Source organism: Montipora capricornis, chromosome 6, assembly GCF_036669925.1.
Source record: "Montipora capricornis isolate CH-2021 chromosome 6, ASM3666992v2, whole genome shotgun sequence".
In the NCBI taxonomy this organism is placed as follows: domain Eukaryota; kingdom Metazoa; phylum Cnidaria; class Anthozoa; order Scleractinia; family Acroporidae; genus Montipora; species Montipora capricornis.
In genome coordinates this window covers 18,651,594-18,664,093 of record NC_090888.1, presented here as the reverse complement: position 1 = coordinate 18,664,093, position 12,500 = coordinate 18,651,594, and the positions used below count along the sequence as shown (strand labels likewise).

The following is a 12,500-nucleotide window of genomic DNA, read 5'->3' as shown; positions in this document are numbered from 1 at the left end:
GAGAGGTGCAGTCACCAGTGAGTGGTAATAACATGTTATTCATATAAGAGGTTCGAAAATCAACTCCTCAGCTTCGATTGATCGAAGCATCAAGATCCAGTACTCTGGATTTTGCTGGAAGGACTTCAAGTTCTGTACTGTTTCACTATTAAAGTGAGAAATCGATTATTTTTGACTGCTTTAGATCAGTAACAATTTCAATTACTTTTTCACTTAAGCTTGGTTGCTGAAAGAGTTAAACACAGAATACGTTTTAATACCAGTGCATATCATCAATAGTGTGTAGACAACAAAGACACGGCCACCTTTATTATCAAAAAAGGGAAAAAGAAACAAATTTACTCCACATTCAGCCGCCTTCAGCGGTTTGTTTCGGGCGGGAAAAACCGTTCCTCTCGGTTTTGGCCCAAGGACTTGAAACTCGGTCCGTATTGTCCGAGATCTCGGGCAGTTCTCGAAATCGACTACAAGGTTTTTGTGTAAAAACAGACAGCACTTCACGTACCTGTGATTTCAATCCTTGCAGAGTATCATCCAAGATACCCCTCCTTCGCGCACTTTCGTTCAAACCAAATACCTCAGCCTGAAAAAAAGGCAAGGTTTTATCTTCTTGATTAACTTGTTCCTCCAATGGTGGAGAAGCACAATCTACTATCATCTCCGCAATAACAGCAAACAAATGCCAAATGATAGACCTTGTTTAACAAGCTCTACCGACGCCTAAAACCCTGGATTAACCTTTTTGGACTACTCGCTATAAAAAACCTGTTTTTCGCTTAATGAATTCTGGCGCCTTTGCCACGATCACCGCATTTCTCTTCAAATGATTACGAAAAAGAAACTTACATTTCAAAGCGACGTTTTTGTTATTGTAGCCTAAAATCTACTGAGAGGGTTGTACTGGCAGCCACACAGTGGAATTCACGTTACTTTGGGCGGGCGCGTTTGATTGACCCTATTCCGGAATAAGAATACGTGGAGTGGTGATGAAAACGGTATGTTTGGTGCGTTTCGAAGCAGCAAGGATAATAAAAAGATGTTTAAAATAGCATTTTAGCAGATGTTTGACTATTTTAATGTGAATCTCCGTAAAAACGAAGGATTTCTAACTTATGTTCCCTATATTCTTATTCCGGAATACGGTCAATCGAACGCACCCTTAGTGAAGGCATCACAAGTGACTCTCTAAGCATGACCTTAACACGTGAAGTTCTCAACCTCGTTCCCAGGGTGCTATCCCTTCCTCCCTCTAGAAAGTACCTTGGATGCGGTTGGTCACGTGTCTGCTAGGTTTCTGCAGATTCCAGAAAAATAAATGAAGGAAGGGGCACGAAAGGTTAATTTTTTGTCTCCACTGAACTCATCTACACTACACTGAGCTCAGTGGAAATTAAAAATCACAAGGCGCGGGAATGCCTATGAATCTCAAACAAGTAATTATCTTTCGTATTTTGTTGGAGTACGTCCACTATATCTTTCCTCAAATACAACGCGTTCGGACAAATTACTTGTTTTACTTTTAAAATCACGTTTGTATCACCCGAAAGCAGCACAACCTCTGGTCTACCTTAAGAACGTGGGCGCCATTTGGAAAAGAAGAATTGAATACTGTAGACAAAATTAAGTCGAAGACCCACCCTCCGAGTGCATTTCATTTGTATTCATAGGCACGTGACTAGCCGCAACCACTACCAGGGTACTTTCTCGAGGGAGGTTTAAGGCGACAACTTGTGACCTGTATACAAAATACCATGAATCTCATGATACAGCTGTATTATTGGACATGCATGGGATTGAACCTTCTGTACTAAGCCAATAAGCCGACTAAAATCACAGTGTCCGGGTCGCAAAACTCAGCAGTAGTGCATTTTTACCGGCTCAAAATGTTTTTCCTTACCTGAAATGATGAACAAACAAGCAGAAATGTTCTCCAGGCTTTAAGTAGTTTAAGCTTTTCGTCTTCAAACTGTTCAGCTTGATTTTGCAAACCGGCATCAACGGGATTCGGTTCTGAGGCCTTGAGAAACTTAACATTTACCATAGGAAACTATTAGTTCGGAAAGGTGAATAATCCAGGAAAATCCCCAAATTGCAACAAAACAAAGTCACGCTTGTACTCACTTTTCCCCAGTAGGGGTATCGTTGCTTCGAACAAAAAGCTCCCATGGAAGTCTTCAAGCCCCCATCAATTTGACCTCTGGTGAATCGTTAAATACACAAGGTTAGTTGCAAAAGCTCTTCCGCAAGTACGTATGTTACACAAGCGGCGCAAGCCGGTTTCGCTTCCAGAAATAGCGGGACAAACTTTTCTTTGTCCAGTATAAAATAAAAAGCTGCACAAACCCGCATAAGAACAATGTGTTGGAACGAATCATAGGCTTACGGTAAGTGCGTTTTTGAGACGCAATTTCCTCAACAGTCTATATAGACGTCAATCCAGTTTATGTTTTTTTAATCACCTGAACAGACAAATGCTGCCCCAAAAATATTGCCTACATCATCTCCGGCCACAAACGGGAATCAACGTGGCTGGGTGGTTAGGGCGACGGGTCCACAGAACCCGCAATCTAGTCCTGCTCCGGCCGACCATCCCGAATCTCTCATCGGCTGAAATTCTTTACTTTTTCACGTTTATTTCTTTTTTTTTAAGAGTATTAATGGCCCTCAAAATACCCTTAGGGGAGCGGTGAATACGTACTAATTAATTACCCATGTATTGCATTCTCTGGTTTTCTTGCAAAACGCAGATTACCTTGCGACATAGTAGGTCTCCAAAGCAATAATCTGAAAAGCGTAGCAGCAGATCTCGAGGTGATATCTGTAATCCTGCAAAGATAAAGGTTCCGACATCATTATTGGTTTTCTTTATTTCACATTAAGATATGTGGCCATGTTCGGAGCCAAAACCTCGAAAATGTTTTTGATACTTTGCAATACCTTCCCTTCCACAATGTTGTTTTGCTAAATGGACTCAGAAACTCGCGTGCAAACAACATTGTGAGGGGAGAGTGAGCTGCGAAAGCTTCAGATCTGTATACTGTATTTGTGTACTGTTCCAAGGAACTTTGCCACAGACCGCAGTTGCCAAAGTTGATGAAACCGTAAACCAACCACAAAGGTTCACTTAAATAATAACAAGAACAACAACAACAATAATAATAATAATAATGATAACAATAACAATAACAACTTTATTTGTATAGCGATAATTCCAAGGTTCAAAACCGCTTTCCAATGACAATAAATTAAAAACTAGATTATAAAATTATGTACATAAGAATAAAAGTAAATATTTACAAAAAATGTATCTCTAAAAAGGGGTATAGTCAAATAATTAATCCGGCAATAAAAATATTATGATTAACAGACAAAGACAAAAAATAAAACAATAACCATTAATAAAAAAAACCCATGAGATATCCCTCCAACAAGAAAACAACTGTAAACCTCAGAAAATATTGTTTACGATCAATTTTTAGAGACTTTTTTTTTCAAAGAAGGCGTTATATCCGAAATAAATGAATTTCAAAATAGCGTATTTCTCTTTTAAAATTTCACGGGTGCCGTCATCTTGAATAATTGTGACGTGATACGGTTTCCCTATTAAAAAGCGGTTTGCAAATGAAAAAAACAGACCAGCCAACCAATGCCACAAAGCACTTGTGTCACGTGGTCAACGGTAACCCAAATAGCCTCTGTAACGTCACGTGTAAACGCTCTTTTAACCGGGTACAAATGTTATGTGAAACAGTGCGCCAAATGGACAGAACTTACCTCTTCCAGGTCTGAGCGAATTCCAGATAACAAAGGATGTGTTAAATTCTCCCAGAATTTAGGGCTGTTGAGGAAAAGAATTCCAAGAATTTTAGGAGCTGTTACACTCCGCAAATTTTTCCTGCAAATTGTCTCGGAAGTTTTCTCACATTGCGAAACAAGTTAGTGGATGGATGTCACACTAGGCAACATTTCTAGTACTTTCTCTCGCTTTCGATGGTCACGCGAGGTTAAAGGCACATTTCCATTGGCTGGTGCCGAAAACCGTTGTGACACAAGTTGCAGGACAGATGGTACACGATGCAATGTTTGAAAAATCCCTTCCAACCGTTGCGTGAAGCTTTGTGGAAAGTAAAACTCAACTCTACTTTCCGCAACCGTTTCTGCAACTTGCCTCGCAACGTTTTTGGCCGTTTCCCATGATCCCTACTGAGCTTTCAATGTCCAAAATGAACGATAATACTTCACTTGGAGCAAATTGACAATTAAGAATAATCCTTCAATTGAGGAAGAGACTTGGTTGCTCTGGAGACACAGGAAAATTCAGTTTTCTCCATTGGTTAGCTTGCGAACAATAAAATCTTGAACCGCAAGTAAAAAAGGCCGATGATCAGACTGTCTTTGTTTAAAACTACGATGTTACTTTTTGCTTCGTTCTGTTCGAAACAAAGGGACACATCCTCCAAGTTGAGGCCACTTAAAGCTTCACATAGAGACTCTTCAAATGTAATGCTTCTGGGCGCCGCCTCGTTTAGAAAATGATATGTGAGTCGTCAGACTCACATAAAATTATGAACTCCGGAAGTCCTTAAATCTGAGACTGCAAAATCATGTTTCCAAAGCCCTTCGTTTTCTCGTGCTAAGGCCCCGCCGGCTGAGTGAAACGATGGGAGTGGAGTTTTAGAGTACAAATGGATTTTCCCCGAAATATACAACTACCGGTACTTTCAAATGCCTCGTCAATGACAAAAATCGAACACACGTCACTAATCCTTGATTACTGCTAGTTTATGCACTACAGCTTGGTAATTGTGGTCTTATCAGCACTCATTCTAACCTCTTTCTAACAGCTGTAAGAGCAGCGTCTCTCCGATCAAGCCACAAGGAAAAAAGCACTAAGTAAGCTGCAGATACCAGTTGAGCAGGTATATAATGGCCAGCCTGAGAATTCAATGACAAAAGTCCTCTTGAGAAACATTCTATTCAGTCCTGGCTTGAACAAAGGGAAACTTGAAAGCTCTCTTAGAATTTTTATCTTCATCTGGAATCAGCCTCCTTAAATAATGGATGGGTTTGTATCAGATTTTAAGTTCGAATCGAGTGGGAGTCGTAAAGTATGCAATCTTCAAATGGCTGCCGACAGGCCGCTAGGTTTCTGCTCCGCAAAAGGATACCAAAAGACCTTCCAAAGTTAAAACTCAATGATACTGAGTAGTAGATTCTGCCGACTACCGATAAGCCAAACTCTAGATATCGCACAGCCACGAGACAAGCATTTACCTGTTTTTCCGGATCAATAAAATCTAAGACTGCGTGAAGACAGCTGTTCTGACCAATAACAAACTCCTAAGGAGAGAAGAACAATTTATAGAGTGGTGAGAGCGGTTTCGAAAAACGAAAACTAACAAACTGCCCATCACAACAGAAGAAATAAAGGATATTACACGGCCGCGCAATGATACGAGAGATACTTTCAGTACTCGAAGATAGAACTCGTATCCGCAAGCGACCATGTAATTTTCTCTTTATTATATAGACATTGATGAAATGTCCAGATTTAAAACAACTTGTTTTACTCATTTTCGAAATGATGAAAAAGTGGTTACCAACCGCTAAAACACGAATGTTGTGTAATATGAAGCAAGATATGAAAGCTAGGAAAAACAAATCATGATAATATAAAATTGTGCAATAAAAATATTAATGTAGTAAAGAATTATATTAAGGCACAAAGTATCTTACAATGAAGAGGAAGCTCGCGTTTTATTTGCTAAATGTTTTCGTTACCATGACGACACATATTCTCACACTTGAAAGATAAAAATTAATACCTTCACTGCGCGCGGTGAAGATATGATTTTTAGTAAAAGGAAAAATCCTGGTATTTCATCAGTATCTATATAATAAGATAATTTAAGGATGCAATTATCACTGAAAGCAACTATGCCAGCTTCACTATCATGCACAGAGTATACCTCACCTTGTTAGCCCCGCTTGCGGAAAGCATTGTATTCAAAACATGGCGGACCGTATAAGGAATACAGTAGTAATCGACAAATAAATTAAAAAACCGCACTCTGAAAGGGGGCGTTAGTCGGTAGTTCAGGTTTCCAATTACAAGCAGTTTTATCGTTTCATTGATTGTTTCATTTACCCTGAAAAGCCCCTATGGCGAGTGGTCAATTAAGTATGTATTGAATCGTATAACTGTTATGTTATGCTATGCTTCGCTTGAACTGATGGATTCTTTGAGATTAGAGAGGACAGTCAATGAACCAGCTTAATAGCTGCACTACTGTTAACTTGCACACAGCACGCACACTCACACACTCACTCAATCACAATGATAAAAATAGACCACTTTCGATACATTAAAATTCAGTCCTGAACAAAAGGCATCATATCGAGGCTCTGGGGAACAAATGAAAGGATTTGTATGAGTTTATTCCCCAGAGCCTCGAGATGAGGCCTTTTGTGCCATGGGAGCACAGTTCACTTTGATTTTACCGCTGATTGGCCAAAAATGTGGTGTGAGATCTTCATGCCAATCAACGAACGTAACACCAAACCACAGAAATCCGACATTTCTCGTCGATACTCAAGCGAAACTGTCCGGATTATGCCCAAAGCAAAGCAAAGCAAAGCAGCACTGAGAATTGCATTTTCCATAAAATGCAAAAATAGATTGTAACGCCTTATTAGAAAGCATTATGGGATTGAAATGCGGATAAACATCGTAAAAAATGTCTTTCTTTTGCCAGCATATCTTTGGGCACTAAATCGTGACGTCAATTGAAAAGGGTGCTATTAGGGATTGAACGAGAAATGAATATTTGTTTTAATCAGCTCACTTTATTTTCCTTGGAGGACAAATCAAGGAACAGTTCGACCAAACCAGGCTGAGTTTCAACTGCAGTGGATATAAACTCCAGTATCACTACTTAAGTTTGACATCCTGAAAGTAAGGTAGGAAACAAAAGAACTACATTAATGAATAAATATAAAGACTTCAATAAATAGGAGGCCCGTAAAAAAAAAATAATAATAAATAAATAAAAACATGTCTGCAATGACAGTTTGCGCAACCTTTAAAACACATAAAGGCCTAGGCGAAGTGGATGGAAATCGACTTACCGCAAGCCAAATTTGGTTAACCACTAATTAGCCCTTTGACGCCATCAACTTGCTGACTCTAAATTTGAAATTGCAGTCGACTGTTTTATTTTTCATTACCATCAATCGTTTTAGCAGAACAGGTTAATGGTGGACAATTTCAGCCTTACAGGGTAATACTAAAACACAAAACACAAAACTAGCCTCATCAGCTCCCACGAGTCTCTTTTAGCGTCGTGGTAGAGCATCCGAACTAGTAATCGGAAGGTCGTAGCTTCGACTCCTGCCAAGGCGATCTCAGATATTTTTCCGAGTATCTCCGAGTCCTAGCTCTCACGAGTCTCATATAGCTCAGTGGTAGAGCGTCCGAACTAGTAATTCGAAGGTCATAGGTTCGACTCTTGCAAAGGAGCTGTTCGGTGTGTTTCTGAGCATCTTCTAGTCATAATTGATAAAAAAGATACGCTTCTTCAGGTTTTAAATGGTTAGTACACTGGAACACCGATGGGACTTTAGTTTTTTATATCAGGCTTTTGTCGTATTAAAAGACATTTTACTTCAATAGGGGCAAACATTTAGCTTCAACAAGGACACTTAATAGACTGAGACGTTCAAATCGAGGTTTCAATGTAGTTTTCCTTTACTGTTCAGCCAACAGTGGAGTTGTCTCAAATTTCACACTCGACACGCAAGTACCTCAGTTAATGTCTTCAGTCTGGATACAAAAGCATCTCTCAAGGGAGCTGCTTCCGCTCCAAAGCTGGCATGCATCGACATCGGAGCCACCTGAAAGAACAGACAATCAAAAAACACGAACGTCCCCATTGTGCCCTACGAATTGTGCTTAAAAGAAATGGGAGAATATGACCATGAGTTTATCTGTGTGACACACTGACTAAATGACTGTCTGCCTAATCAACGAATGGGACTTGCTCACTGACTGGCTGTCTGTCTCTTTGTTTGGTTGTTTCCCTGACTGATAATTGAAGTTGGTTTTTAACGGAAATTTGCAATTGTCTTGGTGGGTGAGTGAGTCATAGGAACTGCCAGTGGTTGTCTAATCCAGACCCGAACCTGATTCACTCTGGCGGATGGCTAGCGCTCGCAGCGTAAACTCTTTCATCTTTCTTACGTTGGTCAATTTACGTTCATCAACTTACCTGATACTACCAAATACATCTAGCTCTGTGTGACTGTCTGTCTGTCTAACTGACTGACCCACTAGAATAACGGCCTGCCCACCAGAACAGAACAACAGAACAACAGAACAACGCTTCTTTACAGACTTTTTCCCGCAAATTAGCAAAGGCTATTCGAGGCGGGCAAAAAATGAAAAAAGAAAATTTAAAAGTCCCATAAATTATATCTAAAAAACAAACCTAGAAGAAATCTAGTTTGTCGTGGGATGTATAGCCAGATTTTGAGAATTAACTATGAGAGTTTCTCATCATAGTGTAACGACATAAACACAATGTAGATACGTACCACACACATTCTCTTGAGCAGAAGGGTTGCGAGAGTTGGTAACTGACTGTCAAGTCTGTGATATATGTACGATGCTATCACGGTGACAAGCTGGCAGTGGCCTAACGAGGCAATTCCACTTCATTGCGTTAGTAAAGGGAGACCTTAAAGAGTAAGCCTTGACAACATCTAGATCCACTCAAAAATGTCCCAAGGCTCACCATCTTGTAAGGAATTACAACAGTTACAACAACTTGGCAGTGTGGCTCAGTGGTTAGGGCGCTTGCCTTGAAAACCCGGCGGAAATCCCGAGTTCAAGACATGCTCTGACCACTGGTTGAATTTGTCTGTGGTAGTCCCTGGTTGAACTTCTCAGCTGCACTTGTAAATTGCCAACTCCCTTTCCTCCGGCCAGTTGGGATTCTTATCAGTTGTTGTTGCTGTTGTGTTCCGTCGTTTCGATAATTGTATTTCATTGGCCCTGAAAAGCTCATATGGGGAGCGGTCAATTACGTATGTATTGTATTATTGTAACTTTTAAGGAATGTTAAGCATAATTGATGAAAATGTTCTCCTCTTACCCCAGCTTGTGGAATAGTTGTGACCTTTGTCTTTCAGCTGATGAACAACTTGTGTTGTCAAAGCTTCTTCCAGAGGAGAAATCTCATCATTCTTCAAACAAAAGCGATTAGCAAAAATTATGCTGAGAACACAAAAAACGTGCTGCACAGAGGTTGTTTGTTATTGTTAAGTGGGGAAAAAAAGTTACTTTAGTTTTTTTCTTTAAAAGGTAAAGGATTTGCTTTGAAAATCTAGGGCCACATTTCCATCCACTAGAGACAAATGGGACTTGATAATTCGTTTGTTCCCGCACCTTGCGCGGTCGGCACCGCAAATTTCCCTTTCGTAAACGGTCGTTGCCATTTGAAACGGTCGATGCCATTTATAAAGGTAGACTACACAATTCACTTCAAAGAAAATTATAAGAAACAAGCTAAGAACAAATATTAACAAAAGTTAAGACAAAAAGGGAAAAAAAATCATTTATAAAAGAAAAACTGGAGGAAAAATGAGTCCGAAAATTTCAAGACTCGAACTCGGGTTCTTAGCCCTCACCCTAAACAGAACCCTAACCCGTATGACCAGCGAGACACAACACCCAGTAACCGCAACCTTTTGAGTTCTTAGACCTAATGAGTGTAATTCAGAGCTAAAAAATGGCAACGACCGTTTACGAAAGGGAAAATTAATATGCGTCGGCACCATGAGAAATCTAAGATGGTCTCGAGTTTCATTTGTTCTATCCAGTCGCCCTGTATTTCTGCAAAATCTTATGCTCATAATTACAGAGAGAACTGGGGTCCTTCCAGTCAGAATCACATTAAAACACCCCTTTATATGTACTCATGAATAGGTCACGCTGATATAGCTAAGTAGAAGTGTTAACCAGTCCGGGTAAGTGCAAATCAAATAAAGGATGATCAAGTCAAAGATTGATTTTTAATTGAGAGGGGGAAAACCTGAAAGAAAACGCCTCGGTACAGAGAAGAGGGGAGAAAAAAAAAACCCAAAATACAGTATGAAGCCTATTTTGATCGAATCAGAGATACCTTGGTAAGGGCAAGGGCTTATTTCGCCACGGCGCCTTCTGTCTGCCACCGCTACAAGAGCCCAAAGCAATTAAATTGGAGTTGGTTATCGGAGGCAGTGTGGCCCAGTGGTTAGGGCACTTGCCTTGAGATCTGGAGATTCCGGGTTCAAGACCCGCTCTGACCACTCGCTGAATTTGTTCCTGGTAGGCCCTGGTTCAACTTCCCAGCTGCACTTGTAAATAGCCAACTGGTTTGCCTTCGGCCAGTTGGGATTCTTAACAGTTGTTGTTGTTGTTGTTGTGTTCTGTTGTTTCGTTGATTGTTTCATTGGTCCTGAAAAGCCCCTATGGGGAGCGGTCAATTAAGTATCTATTTTTGTACGTTTCTACAGCACTCAATTAAAAACAACTCTAAACAACCAAAACGAATTAATTTGCATCCAATCGACATAAACGTTCATTCACTGGTTTGATATCCTCTATGGCAACCTGATGAGAGGTTAACTTGCCCACCAGGAATAGCAAAAAGATTGGTTAAACTAACACCTGCTTCTCTAAATTTTAGAGAGGCAGGTGTGTACGTCGGGATAAAATCACACTTTTGTTATAGAAATGGTCCCACGATTTTTTATGTTTTTAATATACTCTTGTTGCTATCTTGACGCGTCAAGAACTGGCCTACTGTTGAAACCAAACCGGTCGAATCGAGAAAAGCAATGCATGACAATAGGCGGGTTGCAGCTAACCTCAGGGAATACGGGACAATATGGAAATTATCTAGTACAACCCTAACCCTAATTACCTAGTACAAACCTCGCCATGCAAAGCAAACATGTCACCATTTCGCGTTTGCTGTGCCGTGCAGGCCACGTAAACTTGGCACATTTGGACACCTGACCGTGATGTCAAAGGAATTGGTCTATTCTCAATTTTACCTCACAAACTGCTTTGCAATGCTAACTTTCTTTGAAAACAGGAATGAGAAGCAGATTGTAACGTAAAATCGAGAATAGACCCATGCCTCTGACATCACGGTCGTGAGCCCAAATTACTCCTAGTTCTGCCAGCCAAGTTTTACGTGGCTTGCACGGCACAGCAAGCGCGAAATTCGGGGTGACGATGGTGACATGTTTGCTTTGCATGGGGAGGTTTGTACCACAAAAGAAAAATAATTGAGTTTAGGTGCACTTTAAAGCAAAGTGGCATTACCTCTCCTTTTCTAGCAAGCAGTCTGTTTAGCACTGAAAACGCGAGCTTGATAAGCTCTACAAGAGCCAGGGCATATCCACCAGTCGAACTGCTACAAGAACAAAGAGTTAAAACAAGGCTGTTGTTTTACCAATAGCTGGGTCAGGGCGTTGATTGTTTTGTTGTTTACTCTGTGACTGATGATCTTTCCGCCCTCACCATTTCATAATGATTGAGCTCAAGCTCAGTTCGTATTCCCAGTCCATTCTTAGGGAATTTAAGCAAGGACAACGGAAACGTCAACGGAAATCTAACTCCAAAATATAACATCGTTAGAGCGGTTTTCAATTGAGTGTCGAAAGTAATTAGCGAATTGTTTTGGCTTTGCATTTACTTCACTCAGTGATTGGTTCAAAGTTCTCGCGCCATTCTTTCAACCAATCAGAAGTGAAACCAAAACCAATTGTGGCTCGCGCGTGCACATTTTCCCGCGCTTTGTGTCGGCTACGTGAATTTACTTCGCGTTTTGATTGGTTTACTGGATTGTCTCCATCCTTTTTGATTGGCCAAAGTAATTACTTTTGGTTTTGGTTTTACGACAGTCGATTGAAACTCGCTCTATCGTAAGTATTTCGTGCTTTTGTTGTACTCGTTGATCCCGTTGTACCATACGGGCGAAATATCTTGTAACTGGATATGCGCGAAACGTTTTGTAAAGTATTGAGAGTTTTCATCTGATGTCACGGTGGCCATGTTGGTGTACAGAACAATGCAGTAAAGTGTCTTTTGGGAATTTGGCTCCATTATTATGCAAAACTTGTGGGGCCATTTTCTATTGTTTTGTGGCCGTTTCATCACGTGGATGAAAACCAAGAATAGAGAGAAATTTAAATAATTAAATGTTTCATTGTTTTATGCTCAAGTTGTCATCCATACCTAAAATTCGGTGAGGATGTTGATAGCGTGGTGCTCTCGACAAAGTTATTGCTTTAATAGCGAAACATCAAGGTCTTAAATAACAAGCTAGATATGCTAATTTACTGCACATTGCAAATGCACGTGTAATAAGCTACGTATGCTAATTTCTTGTTGAGTTACATGTTCACGTGTAACACCTTTCCTTTCATAAAAAAAAAGAAAAAAAAAAAAG

The 12,500-nt window shown here is 40.2% G+C and overlaps 1 protein-coding gene across 1 annotated transcript in view; it reads right to left on the bottom strand.

Annotated features, from left to right (window-relative positions):
• The window catches only part of LOC138051698 (nucleoporin NUP188-like), an 80,325-nt gene that overhangs the window by 17,815 nt on the left and 50,010 nt on the right, over positions 1-12,500 (bottom strand). The window contains 13 exon segments of the mRNA XM_068897955.1: positions 506-583; positions 1,898-2,026; positions 2,122-2,197; positions 2,753-2,826; positions 3,775-3,838; positions 4,832-4,935; positions 5,275-5,340; positions 6,846-6,934; positions 6,937-6,949; positions 7,804-7,893; positions 8,593-8,693; positions 9,153-9,243; positions 11,372-11,462. Of these exon segments, the coding sequence (XP_068754056.1) occupies positions 506-583; positions 1,898-2,026; positions 2,122-2,197; positions 2,753-2,826; positions 3,775-3,838; positions 4,832-4,935; positions 5,275-5,340; positions 6,846-6,934; positions 6,937-6,949; positions 7,804-7,893; positions 8,593-8,693; positions 9,153-9,243; positions 11,372-11,462 (1,066 nt within the window).